The sequence below is a fragment of the Rhinolophus hipposideros genome (genome assembly GCF_964194185.1).
Source record: "Rhinolophus hipposideros genome assembly, chromosome: X".
Lineage (NCBI taxonomy): Eukaryota > Metazoa > Chordata > Mammalia > Chiroptera > Rhinolophidae > Rhinolophus > Rhinolophus hipposideros.
The window spans coordinates 50,560,821-50,587,073 of NC_138046.1; the positions used below are offsets into that span (position 1 = coordinate 50,560,821).

General features: G+C 35.9%; 1 protein-coding gene across 5 annotated transcripts in view; it reads left to right on the top strand.

Moving 5' to 3' along the window:
- Positions 1-26,253, top strand: part of RBM41 (RNA binding motif protein 41) — a gene marked incomplete at its 5' end in the record, with an annotated part of 68,548 nt that overhangs the window by 17,269 nt on the left and 25,026 nt on the right. For all 5 annotated transcript variants that reach the window (XM_081044026.1, XM_081044027.1, XM_081044028.1 and 2 more), the window contains one exon: positions 23,672-24,075. In XM_081044026.1, the coding sequence (XP_080900152.1) occupies positions 23,672-24,075 (404 nt within the window). The remainder of the gene's footprint in view (positions 1-23,671; positions 24,076-26,253) is intronic.

The window sequence follows — 26,253 nt, forward strand, 5'->3', positions numbered from 1 at the left end:
TCACATCATAATTAATGGTGAAAGACTGAAAAATTTCCCCCAATGTCAGGAATAAGACAGGGTTGTCCACTCTCGCCACTTCCATTCACAGTGGAATGAAATTGGAAGTCAATAATAGGACATTTAGGAAATTTGCAGATATGTGGAAATTAAACAGCACTCTACTGAATAACCAATGGATCAAAAAAAGTCACAAGGAACATTAGAAAATACTTTGAGATGAATAAAAATAAAACTTGGCGTATTATAACTTATGAAATGCCATAAAAGCAGTATTTAAGGGGATTTTTTAAAAATTAAAGTTTATTGGGGTGACAATTGTTAGTAAATTTAAAGGTGTAAATGCCCATATTATTAAAGAAGAAAGATCTCAAATTGATAACCCAAACTTCTACTTTAAGAAACTAAAAATTTGTCCAAACCCATAGAATGTACAATGAGAATGTACAAAGAGAGAACTGTAATGTAAATTATAGGCTGGGTAATTATGATGTGTCAATGTAAGTTCATTATTTGTAACAGATGTACCACTCTTGACAGGAGATACTGATAATGGGGGAGACTGCATGTGTAGGGATAGGGGAGTGTTTGGGAAGTCTCTATACCTTCCCTTCAGTTTTGCTGTAAACCTTTAACTGCTCTTAAAAAAATTAAAATTAAAAAAAGAAACTACAAAAAGAATAGCAAACTAAACCCACATCAAGCTGAAAGAAGGAGATTAATAAAGGTTAGAGTCAAAAATAAATGAAATAGAGAATTAAAAAATAGAGAAAATCAAACCAAAGTTTGGTTGTTTGGAAAGATCAACAAAATTCACGTCCTTTAGCTAGACTTACGAAGGAAAAAAGAGAAGATTCAACTTTCTTATACCTTGCTCTACTTTATTCTTTTTTGCGTTGAATATCTTTTTCCATCCTTTTACTTTCAACCTTTTTTAAAACTAAACTGTGGACAGCAACTAATTAGATCAGGTTTTCTTTTTTTTTTTTTGATCCATTCTTCCAATTAAGCAGAGTGTAGGATTTATATCTGCCATTTGCTATTCATTTTATATGTCTTGTATCTTTTTTATTCCTCTATTCATTTATTCCTTCATGTTAAATAGGTGTTTCCAGTATTCCACATTAATTAACTTGTCGTTTCTTTCACTATTTTTTTTTTTTTTTAGTTATTCTCTTAGTAGTTGCCCTGGGGATTATAATTAACATCTTAGCTTAAACACATTAGTTTGCATTAATACCGACTTAATTTCAAATATTCAAAAACTTTGTTCCTTTTTCGTTCTGTTCTCACCTTCCTCCTCTGTATGCTTATTGTCATACAAATCACATCTTTGTATATTTTAAGCCCATCAACAGTTTCATAATTATGGCGTTATGCAATTATCTTTTGTCTCTTAAGTCAGATAGGACAAGAAAAAGAGTTACAAAGACAAAAACATATATACTGTCTTTTATATTTACCTATGTAGTCAATTTTACCAGTGCTCTTTCTTGGTGTGTATGTGAGCTACTGTATAGTATCCATTTATTTCTGCCTGAAGACTCCCTATTGTTTTTCTCATAGGGCAGGTCTTCTCGTAATGAATTCTCTCAGATTGTGTTTATCTTGGCTTGTTTTAATTTCTCTTTTAGTTTTACAGCTTTTTGCCTGTCATTGAGTTTTTTTGGTTGGCATTCTTTCTTTTAGCACATCAACTATGTCCTCTCACTGCCTCTGTTGTTTTTTTCTTCATTCTTTTTTCTTTCTTCTTCTTAGATTGAGTAATCTTCCTCAGATAAGGTAGTCAACATATCTCCAAGTTTGCTGATTCTTGCTTCTATCAGCTCAGATCTTCTATTGAGCTTCTCTAGTGCATTTTTCATTTCAGTAGTGTATTTTTCAATTCCAGAATTTGTTTGGTTCTTTGTTATAATTTTTTTATCTTTTTATTCCTTATTTGGTAAGGCATTCTGGCACATCCTTTAGTTTTTTATGCATGATTTCCTTTTATTGTCTGAAGAACTTACAATAACTCTTGTAAAGTTTTGTCTGAGAAGTCAAATATGCTTCCTCAGGATAGTTTCTATCAAATTTTGTATATGGGCCATACTTTTTTATTTATATTGTGGGATTTTTTTGTGTGTTTCGTTCTTGTTTTTTTTGCAGTATCTTCATCTTAGCTCAGACTGCTGTAACGAAGTATTGTAGACTGGGTGATTTATAAACAACAGATTTATTTCTCACAGTTCTGGAGGCAGAGGCTAGAAGTCTGAGATCAGGGTTCCAGCACGATCAGGTTCTGGTGAGAGTCCTCTCCTGGGTTGCAGACTGCTGACTTCTTGTTGGATTCTCACATAGCGGAGAGCAGAGAGGGAAAGCAAGCTCCCTGATGACTGTTCGGAGCGTGCTAATCCCATTCCTGAGGTGGAGCTCCACCCTCATGACCTCATCTCATCCTAATGACCTCTCAGGTCCCTACCTCCCATTACCGTCACATTGAAGGGTAGGGTTTTGTTTTGTTGTTGTTGTTGTTATTGTTTTTAAAGCACCATCTTTCTCCCCACCAATTTATTTATTTATTTATTTTCCCCTTCTTCCGCCTCTCCTGGCACTCTGGTTCAAGCCGTTGTTTCTCAGTCTGGTTGTGTCGGGCACAGCTCCCTGGCTCATGCTGGTATTATGAGCCCTACGCTCCCCACAGCTGAGGCAGTCGGTCACCGGTTGTCAGTTGGATGCTCACAGCAGCTCTCGCCAGCTGCCGGTTACTCATGAATGCTGCCGGCCATTCACACTGGCCACCAGCCACTCATGGCAGCACACGATAGCCCGGCACACGGTAGCCCGCAGCAGCACCCAGCAGCCTGTGGCAGCTCACAGCTGCCCCTGGTTGCCCAGCTCCAGGGAGAGCTGTTGTTCACAATCTTAGCTGTAGAGGGCGCAGCTCACTGGCCCATGTGAGAATCCAACCGGCGACCTCTGCGTTAGGAGTACAGTGCTCCAGCCACCTGAGCCACCAGGCCAGCCCGAGGGGTAGGGTTTTAACATATGAATTTGGGAAGGGGTCACAAATATACAGTTTTCTAATTTTTTTGTTGAAAATTAGCCATTTAAAATAATACAATGTGACAACTCTGAAAATCAATCAACCCCCACCCACCCAGAGTTTGTTGTTGTTGCTATTTATTTGTTTAGTGACTTTACTGGACTGAGTCTATAAATTTTTAATTCTTTGTCATGTGTAGCCACTGAAGTCTCAGTTCAGTTAGCATAGTGGTCTGTTAATGACTGGAGTTTTCCTTAAGTGCCTTCAACCAAAAAGTCTCCCAGCCTTTGCCAAGGGGCCGTGTGTGTGTGTGTGTGTGTGTGTGTGTGTGTGTGTGTGTGTGTATGTTTGGTCACTCAATACTCTGGCAGTTTTCAGCTCTGCCTTAGACTTCACTTCCTGCTTGCGCAGACCCTCACAGTCAGCCAGAGGAGAGAGATTAATGACTTCTCGGGCCCTAACTTTCCTGGGCATATACACAGCACTGTACCTATCCGTTACCTTCTAGAGTCCCAGGAATATGTGTGAACTCAAAGCCTGCTATGAACATCTTGTTCTGCATTTTTTTTCTTTTTCATTAAGTTGTGGTAGGAACTTACCATGAGATTTACCTCTTAAACTTTTAAGTGTACAATACAGTATTGTTAACTATAGGTGTAATATTATAGGGCAAATCTCTGGAGTTCAGTCATCGTGCGTAACTGAAACTTTATAACTAGTGAGTAGTAACTCCCCATTTTCCCCTTCCGCCAGCCCCTGGCAACCATCATTATATTCTCTGCTTCTATGTGTTTGATTATTTTTGTACCTTATATAAGTTGTGTCATGTAGTATCTATCCTTTTGTGACTGGCTTATTTCACCTAGCATAATGTCCTCAAAGGTCACATATAGCAGGATTTCCTTCTTTTTTAAGGCTGAATAATATCCCATGGTATGGATATACCACTTTTCTTTATTCATCCGTCAATGGATGTTTGGTTGTTTCAATATCTTGGCTGTCGTGAACAATACTGCAATGAATATGTGAGTGCAGATATCTCTTGGAGACCTTGATTTCAATTATTTTGGATAAATGCTTATAAGTGGGATTGCTTTATCATATGGCATTTCTATTTTTAATCTTTTGTGGAACCTCCATACTTTTTGAAAATTATTTATTTTTTTTCAGTTACAGTTGACATTCAGTATTATTTTATACTAATTTCAGGTGTACATCATAGTGGTTAGACAATTATATAATTTATGCAGTGATCCCCACAATTAGTCTAGTACCCATCAAGCACTATACATAGTTGTTGCAACATTGTTGACTATATTCTTTATGTTGTACTTTACATCCCTGTGACTATTTTGTACGTACTAATTGGTACTTCTTAAGGCTTTCCCCTTTTTCACCCAGTTCCCCAACCCCCCTCCATACTGTTTTTCAAAGCAGTCACACCATTTTACATCCCTACCAAAAGTGTACAAGAGTTCCAGGTTTCCCAGATCCTTACTAAGACTTCCTTTTTTATTCCCATTGTGGTTTTGATTTGCATTCTTTGATCATTAGTAATGGTAAGCACCTTTTTATATACCTTTTGGCTATTTCTGTATGTTTTGTGGAGAAACATTTACAGTAGTACCTCGGTTTTCGAACATCTCCATTGACGAACATTTCAGTTTACGAATGCCATAATCCTGGAAGTAAATGCTTCAGTTTGGAGTTCGAACATTTCACGCGGCTTCCGCTGATTGCAAGATCCTGAGGCCTAGCTGTCGGCTGTTTTCAAATATTTCAGAACTCGAAAGGTCTTCTGGAACAGATTACATTCAAAAACCGAGGTATCACTGTATTCAAATACTTTGCCCACTTTTTAATCAGGTTTTGTTTTTTATGCCATTGAGCTGTAGGAGTTCCATATGTGTTTCAGATATTAACTCCTTATCAGATATAAGGTTTGCAGATATTTTGTCCCATTCTGCAGGTTGTCTTATTGCTCTATTGTTTGTTTCTTTTGTTATGCAGAAGCTTTTTAGTTTAATATAGTCCTACTACCTCTTTTTGCTTTTGTTTTACATGCTTTTGAGGTTATATCCAAGAAATCATTGCCAGTACCAGTGTCAAGAGGCCTTTCCCCTGTTTTCCTCTAGGACTTTTAGAGTTTCAGGTCTTAATTTTAAGTCTTTAATCCATTTTGAAATGATTTTCTGTGAGTGGTGTAAAATAAGGGTCCAATTTCATTATTTTGCATGTGGATATCCAGTTCTCCATGCTGGCACCCTTGTCAAAGGTCAGTTGACCATATATGTGTGGCTTATTTCTGGTTCTCTATTGTGTTCCACTTGTCTATATGTCTGACTTTAAGCCAGTACCATACTGTTTTAATTGCTGCATCTTTGTAATATGTGTGAAATCAGGAAGTATGATGCTCATTCCCTATATTTTCTTTTAAACTTTTTTGTCAGCCTCTTGTTAGCCACAACTGATAATGTCATTCCAAGCAGCTGCAATGTTAATCCCCATTGATTTGTTTTGAACAAATGCCCAAGGGATGGGCTTTTCCCACAGGGTGAGATATGAACCAAGTGAAAAACACCCTCAAATGGAGCTTTTCGTTGAGGTGCTGATGAAGGAAATTTCTGTGAGTACTGGGATCGTGTCTTACAAAGAATGGAAGCATGGACCAAGGAGAGGCGAGGAGTTGCAAAAGAAGATAGTTTATTAAAAGTAAAGAGTTGCAGCTCTCGAAGGACAGGGTGTCCCAGACTGGGGTGCCCAAAGTGGGACAAAAAGGCTTTCATTTTTATATCTTCCCTTGTCTGCTTGGAGAAGGGAGTTGGCGCCTTCTAATGGAATTCTTCTATCAGGGTTTTTGTTTTGTTTGTTTGTTTTTGTTTTTTGCCCATCCTGAAGGGATTAACAAAATAACCCATTCCCATCTATCAGATCTGTTCCCTTTGGCCAAAAGGGATTTATGAGATAAAGGCCCCGTTACATTTTGTCTTGGAGTGAATGAGCCATTTCAGAACAGGGAGTGTCAGGATATGGCTGTCTTTGTTTATTTCACCAGGGACCTTCCTGTCTACCTAACCACAAGCTAACTAACCTATCTCAGTGCTAGACAGGTCAAACAGTGACAGTTCTCTTAGGTTGGGGTTTTGAGGGAGCTCCAGAACTGCTCTGCTTCCTCTGTCATCAGTTAGGCTACTGTTTTTTACCACAACCATAGTTTCGAGATTATTGGTTTACAAGGCTACTGCAAAGGTGGAGAGAGGGAGGGAAATGGGATTATGGAAAGTTGAAATGCAGCAAATTTTCCTATTAGTATTGACACTTGGCTATTTTTCTTGAATAATTGTTCCTCATATTGTTGCAAACCTTTATTTAATTTCCAGACTTATCAAAAGTTTGATTTTGATAATATTTGCCAGTGTTCTTTCTGCTTTTATGGAGTAGCAGATTTTCAGAGGTCCTTACTCCAACATTCCAGAACTATTTTTTCTCCATTTTACTTTTATCCTATGTTATATTTGAAAGTGAATTTCATATTTTGTTTAAAAAAGTGAGTTTCTCATGGAATGTAGTTAGGTCATTTTTTTCATTTCTGTATTGAGTTATCATTTACATACCATAAAACTCACTCATTTTAAATGTACAATTGAGCGATTTGCAGTAAATTTACAGAGTTGGTCAGCCATCACAAAAGTCCGGTTTTAAAACATTTACATCACCCCAGAGATTGCTCTCAGTCCATTTCCACTCCCAACCCAGGCGGCTACTCACCTACACTCTGTCCTTATGGATTCACCTATCCTGGACATTGTGTATAAGTTGAATTGTATAATATGTGGTCTTCTTTAAATTCACACAATGTTTTAATTATGTTTAGAACTAGCACTTTTCCCAGTACTGAGCGATTTCGTGTGCCAGCTGAGCACATCTTCAGTAGTCAGCCAGGCAGTTTACAATTTCATTAGCCTTCACTTTCTCTTTGCTCAGAGACTCAAGATTAGTCAGACGTGAGAGCTTAAGACTTTTCTTGAGCATTCACAAACCTCTAGCCATGTGGACGTCCCTATGCATGTGTGTGGCCTGCTAGATTCCTAGAAATAATATTGGAGCTTTTCAGAGCCTCCTAAGGACATTTCATTTCCCAGGATTTCCTTCCAAGCTTTTTGGTTAACCTATTGTTTGCCTCAACTCAGCAACTGCCTCTGATTGTTTTTGACAAGAGTTGTGCGGGGAATCCCTCTCCTGGGTATCTACCCAAAGAATTTGAAATCATTTATACATAAAGACACGTGTGCTCCAATGTTCATTGCAGCTTTGTTTACGGTGGCCGAGACATAGAAACAACCAAAATGTCCTTCGATAGGTGAATGGATAAAGAAGTTGTGGTATATATACACAATGGAGTACTATTCGGCGTTAAGGAAAGATGATATAGGAACATTTGTGACAACATAGATGGAATCTTGAGAGTATAATACTAAGCGAAATAAGTCAGACAGAAAAAGCAGAGAGCCCTATGATTTCACTGATATGTGGTATATAAACCAAAAACAAGACAAGCAAATGAGAAACAAAAACTCATAGACACAGACAATAGTTTAGTGGTTACCAGAGGGTGAGGGGGGTGGGGGGAGGGAGATGAGGGTAAGGGGGATCAACTATATGGTGATGGAAGGAGAACTGACTCTGGGTGGTGAACACACAATGGGATTTATAGATGATGTAATACAGAACTGTACACCTGAAATTATGTAATTTCATTAACAATTGTCACCCCAATAAATAAATTTTAAAAAAATAAAAATAAATAAAAAAATGAAATAAATAAAAATAAATAAATAAATAAATAAATAAAAGAGTTGTGCGGAGAAAGGCTGGGTGAGCTTTGAGTCAGGCCAGATGAAAATAGCATTGCTTATGGGATCGTCCAGGGAACCAGAAGACAGGTCAAGTAATAAAAATTCTCTGCGAATGGTGCTTTGAAGGAGCTCCAATCCCATTCTTCCTTCTCCAGTGGCTGCCAGGCTGCTGGTTTCTACTATGATTTGAGGAGGTTGGTTTTCAAGGTTACCACAGACCTGGGAGAGAAAGATGCAAAAAGGGCACGTTAAAATGCCACAAAACTTAGTATTCTTACTGAGATTCACCTCAGTAATAAATCTTGATTTTTCTTTTCTTGAGTAAATGTTCCCCAGATTGTTGCAAGCCTTTGGTTAATTTCCAGAGTTCTGAAAAAGTTGGTTCTGACAGTTTCTGCCAGTATTGGTCATTGCTTTTATGGAGGAGAGAATTTTAAGGGGTCCTTATTCTGCCACCTTCACTGATGTCACCTCTCTGATGGCATCTCCTGAAGCTTAAAAGTTTGTGATTTTGATGAAGTCTTACTAATATTGTTTAAATAGTCACTTCTACTTTCAACCCTGTGACTACGGTTTCTTTCTAACCCAAGGTCGGCAAGATTTTCTCCAATGTGTTCTTCCAGAAGATTTATACTTTTAGCTCATACCTTATGCTTTTAGCTCATTTAGGTCTATGAACCATTTTGAATTACTTCCTGAATTACATATATGGTGCAAGGTTAGGGCTACATTAATCTCTTTGTATATGGATGTCCAACTGTCTTGGTACCTTTATTTGAAAAGACTGTCCTTTTTAATTATTAATTAAATGTCTTTTTTTACTCATTCTGTTTACTTTTCAGCAATTTGATTAGGCTGTGTCTGGGCATGGGTCTTTTGTTATTACAAATTCTGGGCTTCTTATCTATTCCACCTGCTGCCATGTACCTTTCACAGTCTTCAAATGCTCCAGACATTCTCTCTAGATTTTATAACTGTATTCAGTGAGAGGTACAGGGTGAAGTGTGCTTACTTCATCTTACCCAGAAACAGAAGTCCTAATGGCTAATAGTTTTTGAAGGCCTATTTGTGCCAGTCCTTGTGCTAATAAGCATTTTGCACATTAACTCATTTAAACCTTACAATATCCCTATGAGATAGTGGTAGTATTATACCCATTTTACAGATAACAGTTGAGCTTCTGAGGGGATAAGTTACTTTCTCAAGGTCGGTTATTAAATGGCTATGCTAGGACTTAAATTTAGGTCTGTTCTTATATGTGTGATATTGATCATGTCACTTGCATATGTGATTTGAAAATACTTTTGGTTTATTAAATGTGATTTTACTATATCTTGAGATAAATGTTTTGGGGCGAGTAACACATTTCCCGTTTTCTAACCTTAAAACAACATATATTACCTCTAGAAATATACTTCCTCTGGAATCTTAAACTCCAGTATATTACTCTGTGACCACAACCTTTTTCTAATCCTTTTGGTTCTCAGAACTCTCTTAACACACATTATACCATCTCTTCAACCCTGTTGAAATCTTCCAATTCCTTGACCTTTTACTTTTCTTCCAATCTGTCATTCCGTTCTTGTCTTCTTTTCCTTCCACATCTCACTTAGACTCCACCATCCATTATTTATCCGTGTTCTTGCCAATAAATCATTCTCCTTGCTTTCTTGTCTATGAATCATACCCACCCAGCAAAACCTCAATTCTGAATCAATCCAACTAATTGCCTTCTTTATTTCTGCATGATGGCTTTTGAGCACTACTAGAAAAAAATCAGATAACTGTTGATTAGCGCCTCTACAAGTTTCTCATTTCTGGTATTGTCTAGAGCCTTCTTCCGTGTTCAGCAATCTCTCGCCTAGTTCCTAGTCAGCTCTCTGTTTCATCCCTTACAAGTACTATTTGAGATCTTCATTACTCTTTCTTATTCTACTGTTTCACCATTTTTAGCAGTCTTTCTTCCTACTTCAAAGGAAACACTGCCATCCGCAAGAACCTTCTTCCACTTTCTGCCTGACGCTGCTAATGCTGCATCCTAACCCTCATTTTTTTCCATCCCAATTCAGTGCTAAGAAAGTCCTTATTGCCCAAGGTTAATCTTCATACGTTTGTTCTGGATCTTGTTCCTCTTCTTTCCCCAGGGACCTCAGTCAGTGATCCTCCATATTGCTTCTTTCCTTTCAGGATTTTAACATGATTTTGTACTGTTTTCTATTTTCCATGGTGTGCATACACCTACCATGAACTATCTTTAAAAAATGATAAAAACAAAAAATTCCCTTCAATTGTTTAGCAAACAGTAGATTTAGATCCTCTCACTTCACTATCTACAATAAGTATCAATTTAAAAAATGAAATGTAAAAATTGAAGCCCCCCAAAAGAATAGGATTAAGTACATGTTAATATTTTTGATATCCAAACGGGAAAAGGTGTTTTTTCCAATCTTTAATGAAAATTTTCAAATACACAAAAAAGCTGAAATAATTTTATCACAAACATCCATTATATCACCGACTACATTCTACCATTAATAGTCTATTTTATCATATATCTGTCTGTCCCTCTATCCATCTGTCAACCTATCTTACTTTATTAATGTATTTAAAATAAATTGTCAATGTAAATACATGCCTCCCCCTAAATATACCAGTATGCATCTTGTTACTTAGAATTAAATACTTACATTTTTCTTTGATGTAAAATTTGCATGCAGTCAATGTGTATACCTTTGTAGTGATGTGTTGGTAAATGTTTAACAGCCAGCTTTCCTGGAGGAATAAAAAGGCTCTGATTTGTATCATTTGCCAGTTTTTATGGTTTATACACTCCTACCTTGGCTGATTTTAATTTACCAATGTGTTATCACCGAATATGGAGTTGGGAAAAGAGGTGCAAATCATTAACCCATCTGCAGCATACCACTACATGAGGTGTAACCTAACTTTTTCCATCACTGCAGAAAGTTCCATCATACTTGTTAGTAATTCCCGCCCCTACCCTCCCAGAGATGACTAGTATTTTAATTTTTTTCACTATAGATTGGTTTTGCCTATTTTAGAACTTCAGCTAACTGAAACCATACACTGTGCATTCTTTGTGTAATGCTGCTTCAACTCAGCATGACCTTTTTGAGATTCATATCGTGTGTATCAATAGTTTTTCTTTATCCCTATAACAAAATTTCTTGAGAGAGTTTTCTATAATCACTATTATTTTTTCTAGGGCTGCCATAACAAATTACTACAAATCTAATGGCTTAGAACAATAGAACTTTATCTTTTCACAGTTGATAAAAGTCTGAAATGAATGTGTTAGCAGGGCCATGCACTTTCTGAAGGCTCTAGAAGAAGATCCTTCCTTGTCTCTTAGCTTCTAGTAGTTGCCAGCATTCCTTGGTGTTGTAGATGCGTCATTCCAGTCTCTGCCTTCATTCTCACATGGCAGTCTCCTTCTTTGTCTGTGTCTCTGTCTTCAAATGGCCTTATAAGGACACCAGTCTTGGGTTCAGTACCCATCCTAATCCAGGATGACCTCATCTTAACTAATTACATCTGCAAAGACCCTATTTCCAAATAAAGTCACATTCTGAGGCTTTGAATGAATATGGATTTTGAAGGTATGCTATGCTATTCAACCTAGTGCAGTCCTCCCTCTGTCTGGTCTCCAAAAATTCATATCCATCTCACATGTAAAATACATTCATCGCATCACAACATCCCCCCAAATCTTAACCTATTCCAACATGAAGTCTAAGTCCCAAATCTCATCTAAATATCAAGTCAAAAAGTCCCAAGTCTTATTATCTGAAGCAACTAAATGGGGTGTCCGTGAGGCTGTGAGTGTGTTCCATCCTAGGGCAAAATTCTTCTCTATCCAGAGACCTGTGAAACTCGACAAGTTATCTGCATCCAAAATACAGCGGTGAGACTGGCATAGGATAGGCATTCCCATTCTGAAAGAGCTAAAAAGGAAGGAATGCAGGGGTTACTGTTCTAAAGCAAGTTAGCAGCCTAGCACAGCAAATTCTGTTAGGTCTGTTAGCAAATTCAAGGTCTAAGAATAGTGAATGATCTGGGCTCAGTGCTCTGTCCTCTGTCCTCTTCTCTGGGCCCTCTGGTACAGCTCCACCTTCTCAACCTTGCATAGTAGCTGCAGCCCCATCCTCTCTGGCTTTTGCATCAATGGGTTTGCTCTCGGAGTCATGCTTCCTTCATTTTGTCCTGTCTGTGTCACTTTCACACCAGGCTGGCATTGTTTCTGCTGGTAAAAATTCTCAAAAACCTGTCTGTCTTATGTATGTCAAGAGATTCAAACCATTAGCTATGATTGCTCTCCACAGATCCTTTCTGGATAGCCCCTTCTCTCTTTTCCTGGCTTCTACTAAGATGGTTGCTTGGATCCATGAGTCACACACCTAATTTCTTCAGTGAAAGTTTATCTATCCACACCACTGGCCCTGTTTCCAGAGCACATTATCTTAGATGGACTGAAAATTCTCCAGATCATCGAATGCTGGTTCCTTTGTAAACAGATCTTTCCTCAATTTATTTCTTTCCTCTCTCATTTTATTATAAGCATCTGAGAGAAACCAGGCTGCATCTTCCACACTTTTTTTGGAAATCTCCTCAGCTAAATATCCAAGTTTATCACCTATGAGTTATACTTTCCACACAAAAACAGAACTCAATTTAGTCAAGTTTCTGCCACTTTATGACAAAGATCGCCTTTCTTCCAGTGTCCAGTAACATATTCATCATTTCCTTCTAAGGCCTCACCAGAATAAATTTTAATGTTCAACTCTCTAGCAACATTCTGTTCATGATGATATACATATTCTCTAAGATGATAAAGGCTTTCTCTACTGTCCTCTTTCCTTCCTTCTGAGCACTCACCAGAACCACCAGTATGAATATCCTTACTTCTACCAACACTCTCTTCAAAGCAATCAACATTTTGCTGTCAGGCAGTTCAGAAAGTCTTCCAGCCTCTACCCATTACCCAATTCCAAAGCCACTTCCCCATTTTTAGGTATTTGTTACAGCGGCACCTCATTTCCCAATACAAAATCTGTATTAGTTTACTAGTCTTTAGTAAAGTGCTATTTTCTTCAGCTTTCTATTTTAAAACATTTCAAATATGGAGAAAAATTGAAATAATAGTACACCCACATCCTTCACCTGCATTTCCCAACTGTTGGTATTTTGCCACATTTACTTTACCTCTGTCCTCCTCTACAGGAGAAGGTGTGTAGTTTGTTTATTTCTAAACTATTTGAAAGTAAGTTTCATACATTAAGAGAGTTACTCCTAAATACTTCATTATGTATCTCCTAAGAATGTAGATATTCTCCTATATAATCACAGTATTATGATCACTCTTAAAATATTAAACATTCCTACACTAATATTATCTACTATACAGGTTATAATTAAATTTCTCAATTTCAAATCCAGGATGCAATCAGGGATTACACGTTGCATTTAGTTTCCTTTAGAACAGTTCCACTGTCTCTGTGTCTGTCTTTCTATCTTTCAAGACATTGATATTTTTCAGGAGTCTGTGTCTGTGTTGTTTGTTTCATTGTGGTTTTAATTTCATTTTCTTGATAGCTTATAAGGTTGGAGACCTCACATTTATTGACCATTTGGATAGCCTCCTTTATGAAATGGCTACTTGATTCTTTTGCCCACTTAGCAAATGTGGAAATGTCTGTTTCCTCCCTGAATGTTTTTGCATCTGTCTGTATCTGTATCCAGATGGAGTCTTGGTTCAGAGGTCACTTTTGGCATGTATCAAAGCAATAGCTTAGCCCCAAAGCCCTGAGATGTGGCAGAGCTCAGTGCTACTACTTACTTTCAGTACCGTGACAAAGAGAGAGCTAGGAAAGTGTTATGGTTGTATGTCCTGAATATTCTATCGCCAAATCGCTTCTCTAATCTTACATGTATTTCTTATAAGTTTATACAAGTTCTTTATTATTGTGGATACTTATCCTTTGTTGGTTATATGTGTTGAAAATGTCTATTTCCATGCTGTGGCTTATCATTTCACTGCCTTTATGGTGTCTTAATAAATAAGTTATTCATTTTTATGTAATAAAATGTATTAATTTTTTCCTTTTTACTTAGTGCTTTATGTGCTTTGCTTAATAAAACCTTTCCCATATAAGCTCAAGAAGATTGTGTTCTTTATTCTAAAAGCTTTATGTTCTTTTTTTCTTTCACACTTACCGTGTTTCCCGAAAATAAGACCTAGCCAGACGATCAGTTCTCATGCATCTTTTGGAACAAAAATCAATGTAAGACCCGGTATTATATTATATTTATTATATTATATATTATATTATATTAATTACATTACATTACATTATATTTATTACATTACATTACATTACATTACATCACTACATCACATCACATCACAAAGACCCGGTCTTATATTATAGTAAAATAAGACCATGTCTTATATTAATTCTTGCTCCAAAAGACTCATTAGAGCTGATTGTCCAGCTAGGTCTTATTTTCAGGGAAACACAGTATATCTTTAATCCACCTGGAATTGATTTATGTGTATGGTATGAAGTGGGGTTTTACTTTCTCTCTCTCTCTTTCTGGATAGAGCACCCTCTATTCCAACACTATATTTTGAAAATGTTGTCACTGAACTGTTACTGTGTTGCTAGCTCTGTCATGTATCAGATGTTCATGTACACGTGGATGTTTTTCTGTGTTCTCTCTTTTGTTCTTTTGATCTGTTTTGGCTATTGCAAAATCAGTATCACACAGTTTTAGTTTTTTAAATGTCTTGATATCTGGTATAGCAGAAGAACAATTTCTTCTTTCTTGTTCTTCAAGTGTTTTGTCTACTTTTGACATTTTGCTTTATCATGGAAATTTTAGAATCAGCTTGTCACACATACAATCTCTCTCTGTTTCTATCTCTGTCTATCCCTCCCTCCGTCCCTCCTCTCTCTTGCTCTCCTGTGATTTTGATTGAGTGTCCATTGAGTATTTAAATCAATTGAGAACAATTGACATAGCATTTGCAATATGAATCTTCAAATGTGAATATGGTATACCTTTTCATTCATTTAATTATTCTTCAATATTTTCACTATTCTCTATTCCTTCTAACATTTTGTGAGACTGAATATTTTTTCTCAATTTTAAAACAGCTTTATTGAGGTATGTAATTTACATACGATGAAATTCGCCTATTGTAAGTGTTCAATTAGATGATTTTCAGTTAAGTTATTTAATACTACGGTCATCACTACAATCCAATTTTAGGACATTTCCATCTTCCTTGAGTCTGTTTGCAGTAAATCACTCCCATGTCTACCCAAGCCCGTCTCTATAAATTTGTTGTTTCTAGATAGTTCATGTAAATGGAATCTTACAATATGCGATCTTTGGAATCTGATTCTTTCAGGTAGCAGAATACTTTTGAAGTTTGTACATGTTGTGGCAGGTATCAGCAATTCATTACTTTCTATTACTAAATAGTTCTCCGTTGTATACGAGTAGATATAACACATTTTGTTTATTTCTTCACCCCTTGATGACATTTGGGTTGTTTCCACTTTTTGGCTATTATGAATAATGCTGTGAACATTGATGGCCAGGTTTTTGTGTAGATATGTTTTCATTTCTCTTGATTGAATGGAATTTCTGGGTCATGTGGTAACTATATGAGGTTGGACAATTAAGTTCGTGAATTTGTTGCAACGATGTTGCGAACTTTTTTTTGATATCAGAGGGATTATTCATTATGAATTTGTACCAACTGGACAAATATTTAACCAAGTTTGCTATTTACAAATGTTGAAACGGCTGCATGAAAAAGTTAGACGACCTGAACTTTTTGCCAACAATTTGTGGCTCTTGCATCACGACAATGCACCAGCTCACACGGCACTGTCTGTGAGGGAGTTTTTAGCCAGTGAACAAATAACTGTATTGGAACACCCTCCCTACTCACCTGATCTGGCCCCCAGTGACTTCTTTCTTTACCCGAAGGTAAAGGAAATATTGAAAGGAAGACATTTTGATGAAATTCAGGACATCAAGGGTAATATGATGACAGCTCTGAGGGCCCTTCCAGAAAGAGTTCCAAAATTGCTTTGAAGGGTGGACTAGGAGCTGGCATCGGTGCATAGCTTCCCAAGGGGAGTACTTCAAAGGTGACCATAGTGGTATTCAGCAGTGAGGTATGTAGCACTTTTTCTAGGATGAGTTTGCAAACTTAATTGTCTGACCTCGTATATAATAACCTTTGGAGGAGCTACCCAACTTCTCCAGTGTGGTTACACCATTTTACTCTCATCAGCAATGTGTGAGCATTTCTGTTGCTCTCCATCATTGTTATCACTTGCTATTATTGCCTGTTTTTTTTATTGCAGCCATTCTAGTGGGTATGTACTGATCTCATTGTGGTTTTAATTTGAATTTGTATAATAACAAATAATCTTGGATACTTTTTCATGTGTTTATTAGCCATTCATATGTCTTCTTTGATGAAATGTCTATTCAAGTATTTTACCCATTTTTTGATTGAATGGTTTGTTTTCTTAGAATTGGGTCGTAAGAGTTCTTTATGTATTCTGAATAAAAGGCATTATACGATAGAATATGATTTGTAAATATTTTCTTCCAGTCTGTAGCTTGTCTTTTATTTTTACTTTCTTAATGGTATCTTTAATTTTAATGAAGTTGAATTTATCAATTTGTTCCTTTATGACTTGTGCTTTTGGTATCATGTCTAAGAAATCTTTGCTGAATTCAAAGTCCCAAAGGTATGATCCTGTGTTTTCTTCTAGAATAGTTATAGTTTTAGGTCTTACAGTTAGATCTGTTATCCACGTTGAGTTAATTTGTATGTGTGAGATAAAGGTCAAAGTTCATATTTTTGTAATTGGATATCTGATTGTTCCAATACTATTTATTTTAAAGACTATTATTTCCCCATTGAATTGTCTTGGCAACTTTGTGGAAAAATAAATTGACCACAAAGGTAATGATTTATTTCTGGACACTTGTTTTATTTACATTGATCTATATGCCTATCTTTATGTTCTGAATCTCTTTATTGTAAGTTTTGAAATTGGGTAGTGTAACTTCTCCAACTTTGTTCCTCTTTTTCAAAATTGCTTTGTTTATTCTATGTCCTCTGTATTTCCATGTAAATTTAAGAAGCTGCTTGTCAATTTTTCTACAAAGAAGCCTGCTGGAGTTTGATAAGAATTGTGTTGAATCTATAACTCAATTTGGGGGAAATTTCCATTTTAATAATATTGAATATTCTAGTCCACGAACATAGAATGTTTCTTCCTTTATTTAGATCTTCTGTAATTTATTTCAGCAGTGTTTTATAGCTTTCGGTTTATAAATATTATACTTTATGAATTTCTAAATGATGTATTCGTTTTGATGCTCTTGTGGATAGAGTTGTTTCCTTATTTCATTTTCGTTTCTTTTTTTGATTTTTGGTTTTCAAAAACAGTTGACATTCAATATTATGTTAGTTTCAGGTGTATAGCATAGTGGTTAGACATTTATATAACTTACGAATTGATCTGCCTGATAAGTCCTCATTTCATTTTCTGATTGTTGTATGCAAGTATATAGACATACAATTGATTATTGTATATTGATCTTGTATTCTGTAACTAAATTCTTTTATTAGTTTTTGTAGTTTTATTGTAAACAACTTAGGATTTTCTACATAGACAATTGTGTTGCCTATGAATAAAGACAGTTTTACTCTTCCTTTCCAATTTGGAGGTCTTCTTTCTTGTGCCTCCTTGCACTGTCCAGAACCTTCAGTACAATGTTGAATGGAAGTGGTGAGAGCAGACATCTTTGTCTTATTCCCAGACTTAGGGGGAAAACGTTCAGTTTTCAACCATTAACTATGATCTTAGCTCTAGTTGTTGTTTTGTTTTTTGTTTTTTAACATGCTCTTTAGCAGTGTATTACTGCCTTATGGGTACTGTAACTTGTTACCATAAACTTAGCGGCTTAAAGCAATACAGAGTTCTTCTCTTACAGTTCTAGAGGTTGGAAGTCCTAAAAATCAGTTAGTCCACAGGGCTCCATTTCTTCTGGAGTTCTCTAGAGGAACCTTCGCCGGCTTCTAGACCGCCAGTATTCATTAGCTCATGGCCCCTTCTTCACGTTAGTTCAACCTCTATTTCCATCACTACCTCTGCTCCTCTGCTTCTGACTCTCCTGCCTCCTTCTTATATAAGGGCCCTTATGATCATATTTGGCCTACCTACATAATGCGAGACAATCTCCCCATCTCAAGATCTGTATCTTAATTCCATCTGCAGAGTCCCTTTTGCCATGTAACATTTTCACAGATTCCAGGGATTGAGATGTAGACATCTTTGGTGTGGGGGCATTATTCAACTTACCATGCTTGAGACTATGTTCTCTTCTATTTCTAGTTAGTTGTGGGTGTTGGATGTTGTTTATTGCTCTCTTCGCATCTTCTGTGGTGATCATGTGGTTTAAGGTCTTAATTTAGTAATATAATGTATTATATTAATAGGTTTTAGATGGCAAACCAATCTTTCATTCTTAGGATGAACCCCACTTATATGTGAATAATCATTTTTATATGTTTTGGGGTTAGGCTTGCTAATATTTTGTTAAAGATTTTTGTGTCTGTTTTCACGAGGGATATTGGTTTGTGGTTTTCCTTTGCTTGTGATGTCTTTGTTTAGCTTTGGTTTCTGTCTAATACTGACATCATAGAATAAGTTGGAAAATGTTCTCTCCTCCTCTATTTTCTGTAAGTGTTTGTGCAGGATTGACACTATTTCTTTAAATATTTTGTAGAATTCACGAATGAAGTCACCTGGATTTGGACTTTCTTTGTGGGCAGTTTGTTGATTACTAATTCATCCTCTACTTATTCATCTCTTCTCTTCTTGAGTCTGCTTTGGTAATTTGTATCTTTCTCTGAATTTGTCCATTCATCTAAGTTTTCTAATTGGTTGGCCTGAAGTTATTTATAATATTACCTTAAAATTGTTTCTACTCCTATAGGGTCAGTAATGATACCTCTTAAGTTTGTTTTAATTTGGTCACTTTTGCCTTCTCTTATTTTCTTGGTCGGTCTAGTTAAGGGTTTGCCATTTTGTTAACGTTTTCAGCTTTAAGTCTCATTGATTTTTCTGTTTTCTATTGTACTGGTTTATTCCCTAATCTTTATTATTTTCTTCCTTCTGCTTGCTTTGGTTTTGTTTGCTCTTTTTCTAGTTTCCTCAGTTGGAAGCTCAGGTTATAGATTTGAAACCATTATTCTTTTCTGATACAGGCTTTTGAAGCTACAAATTTCTCTCTGAGATTTGTTTTAGCTGCATCCATAAATTTTGATATGTTGTATTTCATTTAGTTCGAAATATTTTTAAATTTCCTTTGTGAGTTTTTTTTTACCTAGGGGCTATTTTGAAGTGTGTTGCCTTATTTCCAAATATTTATGTTTTCCCATCTATCTCTCAGTAGTGGATCTCTGATGTGATTGCATGTGGTCAGAGAAATACATTGTATGATTTCAGACTTTAAAATTTTTTTTAGACATATGCCCACATTGGGGCCTTCACTCTAATATGAGCATGGTGGATTCCCTCACATTCTTTAAGTCTTCTCTTAAATATCATCATCTCAATGAGACCTACCCAGACCAACATTAAAATTGCAACTGCTAATACTACCACCCCCTGGGCGGTGAGACCTTATACTGCTGTATTTTTTTTCTGTTTCGTAGCAATTATAACCTTCTCACATAACTTTCTAATATAATTCACTTAACTCTATGAAGGTAGGGATCTTTGTTTTATTTATTCATGTATCTCAAGAACCTAGAGTAGTGGCTGGATCATAATAGTCACTGAATAAATATTTTTGAGTGTAAACATTAGGATTCATCCACTTGGTCATGCATACCCTTTTTGTTCACTTTCACTGGAATGTAGTATTATTACATAAACTTAAAGTACAATTTTATAATTGATTCTTTCTTGATGGACACTTGTATTTTAGCTAGTTTCAGGCTATTATAAATAGCACTGATCTAAAGGTTTTTATTGTTGTATCCTGGGGCACATATGCCCAGTTTTTTCTAGAGTATGTGTGTAGGTGTGGAATTAATGGGTCATAATATGAGCATATAGTCCACGGTAGTAAATAACGTCATAATGGTTTGCACTATGGTTGCACATTCCTACCAGCAATGTATGAGGGATTCATTTACTCCATAATCTCACTGATGTATGATATTGGCATTCTTTTTAATTTTTTGCCAATATGGCAGTTTTCTATTAGTATCTCACCTTCTTCTTAATTAACATTTCCCTGAATTCTAATATGGTTGAGTAATTTTCCATATATTTATTAGCCATGTGTATTTCCTCTTTTGCAAGGCACCTTTTCAACTTTTGCCCATTTTCCTAATGGTTGTGTTCTTTATCAGTTATTTGGGCAGCAAATATCTTTTCCCATTCCAAACTTTTCTACCTCTTTATGATATTTTTGAAGAACAGAAGTTTTTTTTTATTTTATTTTAATGTAGTTGAATTTGTCAACATTTACCTTTAATGTTTAGTCCTTTTGGGACTTAAGAAATCCTTCCATAGTTATTCTTATACCTTGCTGGTGGAAATGTAGAATAGTACAACTCTTATAGAATGGAATTTAGTGCTATGTAGAAAAGTTACATACACATTCGACCCTTTGTCTCAGCAAAGCCACCGGTTGGAATCTATTTCAAAGATGTACTGGGAAAATACAAAATCCTTTATGCACAAGGCTGTTTGTCAGGACATTATTTATAACAGCAAAAACGACTAGATACTGACCAGTGTGCATCAGTAGGGAGTACTTGATCAAACTGTGGTACATCTACATAATGGAGTATTACACGGCTATGAGAAGGAACGGGAAGAGCTCTACCTAATAATAATGGTGTTATCTCCAGTATGTATTATTATTAAGTGCAGAAAAGTAAGTTGTAGAACAGTGCTTGTACTAAGTTACTGTTCAGGTAGGAAGGAGTGTATCTAATGAAATACACACACACACACACACACACACACGTTACGTATGTGTACATATTTACTTAAATTTCAAAAAAATGGAATCATAAAGCCAAAACCTAATAAAATTATTATTTATGGGGAAGGAAATAAATGAGAATGAAGAGGACGGAGATAGAAGTGAGACTTCTGTTAAGGTTTTGCACGATTTAAAAAATTTAATCAAAAAGGGAATTAAAATCAATCCCTAAACTTCATGAACAACCTGATACAGATGAACCTATGAATAAAGTTGGTAGCATAACCATACAGAGAGAACAATTATTTTAAATGAATTTAAAACAATATTTGTACATTCATAATGGGATATATTTAAGGACAACAGTAACTGCAAAGAAATATAAAACTGTATTCAGTGTGTGTTTTGTTTTCCTGATAGTCATATTAGTATTGTTATTGACATTTTAAAATTCTATAAATATATTGTAGGAAAAAGCTAATAAATAATTTTGTTAATATTAGGTGTCAATATTTTAAGCATATGTAAAAAAAGATACAAGTCTAAAATCAAGGAATTTGAGTAAAAACCTTATAATCTTGAATTTGAAGTGGAAATACCAGTATGAACTCAAGATTTATTTTTCTCTTTAAAAATTTTTTTAGTTTTTTTTAATAAACCCTGCTTTAACATTTTTTATATACATATTTTTTATTTTTCAATTACAGTTGACATATTCATTTCAGGTGGACAGCACAGTGATTATACATGTATATAACTCACGAAGTGATCCCCTGATAAATCCAGTACCCATCTGACACTATACATAGTTATTACAATGCTACTGACTACATTGCCCATGGTATACTCTACATCCCCATGACTATAACTATCAATTTGTACTTCTTAATGCCCTCCCCCTTTTACCCATCCCCTCCCCACAATCTGGCAACCATCAAAATGCTCTCTGTATCTATGAGCATGTTTCTGTTTTGTTTGTTCATTTATCCTGTTCTCTAGATTCCACATATAAGTGAAATCATGTGACATTTGTCATTCTCTGTCTGACTTACTCCACTTAGCACAATACTCTCTAAGTCCATTTCAGTGGACAAAATTTCCTAGTTTTGTCCTCTAAAAAGGCATAGAAGCAAAATAACTCAACAACAGTAAATACACCTAACAACACATTGTGCTTTCTAAATACTAAAAGGAACCAGGGGTTCCTTGGAGAAATATTCCAGGTTTGAGTCAGGAAATGTGCAGGATGAGCTATGGACAACTTGCTGTGCCAGAAAACTGAAAAGTAACACAGAGCTAATTTGAAGGGACTCTCACTACTGGTCCTAAGTGGAATAATTTGACCACAAAAAAAGAATAATGAGTACATTTAATTGAAACAAGTCAAATATAGCAAAATACATGATCTCACAATTTAAAATAATCGTTGTCACCATTGGACATTTCTGAGGTACCAACTCATTACTCTCATAGTAGGTAAATAAATGGGAAAGAAATTAAGCATTTTTCCTGTCTTTCCTGTATGAACTGTATATAGGGAAACTAAATAGTTGATGATGGTAAGTTCATTATAGAATTCCAGATAATAAATACAAAAGCAATAATGGAATTAATAAATACAAAAGAAATAATAGAATTAGGGAGTTCCATTTCACAACTCTTAATAAATTGATAGATCTAGGCAGTGGTCATCAACGGATGTAAAACCCATTAGGTGAAAGGTGAATTGAAAAACTTCATAATGGAGAGATCAAACTAACACCACCTGAATCCACTGATCAATTTCAGCATCATTAAAAATGGAACCACCAAACGTTATGTGCCTTATGATGGAGTAGGAAGTACACATGTGTCTATGGAGGATTCTTGCCTAAAAATATTGAGCCTGTATGTAATCAAACCTAGATAGGTACTAGCCAATGCAACTTGCTACAATGATGTAAATGGTCTTTTCTTTTCTGCTTGATATGGTATCCACTAGCCACACGTAGCTGTTGAGTATTTGAAATGTGACTAGTTTAACTGAGGAACTGACATTTAAAAGATTAATTTAAATAGATTTGTGTGGTCAGTGGGTACTGTATTCGATAAACTATTTCTAGATAGTTCTAGATTTAACTGCCAGATTGTAAGGAATGGAGGAGATTGAGGACAAGTTAAGCAATACCATGAAGAGCAATCAGTCAAATACATTTGTTCTGTGAACAAACAATGTGGTTCCTCTAATAAATCCATGGTATTGGGGGGAAATGGGTTGGAGGGGTGGGAAAGAAGGGCCACTGTTTTAAAGTAAAAAAGTCTTAAGAGATATCACAGCCAAAGGCTGATTTAGATCCTAAATAGAACAACCAAGTGTTAAAAGATATCTTTGAGATAATCAGGGCCATTTGAATATGAACTTGGTATTAGATAATACTAAAGAATTATTAGTAATTTTGTAAAGTGTGATAAGGTCATACAGGTTACATTTTCCAATGTACTTATCATTTAGGTGTATGTACTTGCATGACCCTGAGAGTGAGCACCTCCTTAAATTTTGCACCCCAAGTGCCTCACTTGCCTCACCATAGTTTCAGCCTTGTTTGGTTGTCGTTTGTCGCAGGTTTTAAACGCCTGGCCCCAGCAGAATTTCTATATCTGAGATCCAAGATTTAACTTTTATTAATTGTCAAAGATTGTATTGGTAGGCTTTGTAGAACTTCCCTATCTCTTTGTCTTGATCCAGATGAACCCCAAAAGAAGAACAAAGGTGATCCCATGAACAACCTGGAAAGTTTTTACCAAGAGATGATAATGAAAAAACGTCTTGAAGAGTTCCAACTTATGAGAGGTGAACCCTTTGCTTCCCACTCACTGGTCTCAGCTACATCAGTGGGAGATAGTGGCACAGCTGAGAACCCGTCATTACTCCAGGACAAGGGAAAACAGGCAGCACAGGGTAAAGGTCCCAGTCTCCATGTGGCAAAAGTTATTGATAATTCACCTGAGCAGTGTTGGACTGGGCCTAAGAAGCTGACGCAGCCAGTAGGATTTGTCCCAGAAGATGAGATCCAGAGAAATCGTTTGTCAGAGGAAGAGATCCGAAAAATTCCTATGTTTTCTTCATATAATCCAGGGGAGCCAAACAAGGTATAGGCTAAACCAAGAAAAAAACGGGTTGTTTTCATTTTAATTTACCTCTACCTAAAGTAATACTTTTAAATTTGCTTTGATTATATCAAAGAATTATGACGTAGGCATAGTGATTGTACTTTTTTGTTGGCCTTGACTATTCTTTCTCTGCATACTATGTAAGTAGTATTTCCTGTGATGTTCTTTGTGGGTTTTTGAGGTCCTAAGCTACCCTTAACATTTTGAAGAAATCTTGAAGAGACTCTAGTTCATACCTACTAGAAGCCCTAAATTGAAGGACAAGTAACCTCCAATTTCCTAGGGAAGTAATAAATTAAGTAGTATTCCTAGGACCACCATATCTGGTAGCCATGGTGCCTCTGGAATTAGTCAATAAATAATCAACTGCCTGGTTGTGAATACGGTTTCCTGTTATCACATGAGTTTTCTCTTCAGAATGCTGCACCTGGCTTTCATATGACATATGACTTAAGTTGCTAGTAGCTAAGCAGCAAAGTGAAAGCACAGGGCTTCTAAATTTTGAGAAGTTGGCAAATGTTTAAGTAAAGTTGTAAATAATCCTTGGTTTATATTTTTACTTCATAGCTATATATTCATAAACAACATATAATTTAACCTATTGTGAAACTGCATAGATGAAATCATGCTGTACATATCTTTCTACAACTTGCTTTTTTGACTCAATATACATAATGTTTTTGAAATTTACTTCTAGTGATAGAAGGAACTATGTAGTATTCCATTGCAGAAATATAGTAAATATAATTCATTTATTAATTCTCCTGAAGATTTTTCTTTTCATTTTTTGCTATTATGGACAATTCTGCAATAAGCAGTATTGCACAATTAGTCGGTTATAACCGGCATTTTTTTTTTTTAAGGAGTGCGCAGCTCACAATGGCCCATGCGGGGATCGAACTGGCACCCTTCGCTCTAACCAAATGAGCTAACCGGCCACCCCATAATCAGCAATTTTCTAATGAAATGAAATAGAATAGAAAATATCAAACTGTGTTCCATAGAGTAAGAATAATTAATGTTTCTTGAAGTTTTTGGTTTGTGAGCATGCCTGTGTGCATGGTGGTGGGAGGGCTGTATGTGTATGGGCCAGAATGTAATATGCACTTCTTCGTGTAGATCTTAGTAAAAAAAAATTGGAAGAATATTGCTCTGTTGCAATGATTTTCAAATGTTAGTGTGCACCAGAATCACCTGGCAGGCTTGTTAAAACACATTGCTGGGCTCCACCCCCCAGAATTCTTTATTCAGTAGATCTGGAGTACGGCCTGAGAATTTGCATTTTCAACAAGTTCCCAGGAGATGCTGTTGTTACTGGTCTGAGAGTGACATTTTAAGAATGACTATTCTACTTTGCATGCCTAGGAATGGAATTACTATGATACAGGGTATGTATATCTTCAACTCCATGTCCAGGGTTTCAGAGATCTCTTTCACATCTTCACCAAGACTTTGTAGACTTTTTTCATTTTTGCCAGTCTAATGTATTTGAAAGGTATCTCATTGTTTTAATTTGCATGTTCCTGATTTCCAGTGAAATTATACATGTATTCACACATTTATTAGCCTTTCAAGAACCTTCTGTGAGTTGCCTGTTCCTTTCTGTCCATTATTTAAGTTTTTCACATTATTTATAGAGATACTGTTTAAATTCTGAATACAAACCCTTGTTGCTTATTTAGCAAATATATTTTCCCAGTAGGTGGCTTATTTTTTTTAACATTTCTTCTGATGTCTTGTGTTAAGCAGAAGTTTCATTTTAATGTAATCATAGCATTCGTATTTTATTTGATGGTTTGTGCTTTTTGAGTCATTTTAAGGAAATCCTTCCCTATAAATCAATAAGAAAACACAAACAGCCAAATAAAAATGGTCAGAAGCTATGAATAGGCAACACACAGAGGAGAAAACATGAATGGCCAGTTAACTTATGAAGTCTCATTAGTAACCAGAAAAATGCAAAATAAAACTACTATGAGATACCATTTAATACCCAGGATGTTGGCATACATTTAAAGGCCTGACAATGCCAAGTATTGGTGAACGTATGGAATAGTAAGAACTCTAATATACTTCTGGCTGAATATAAATGGGTATAACCACTTTCAAGAACGTCGTGGCAATATCTACTAGAATGGGAGATGCCCACACAGGAAA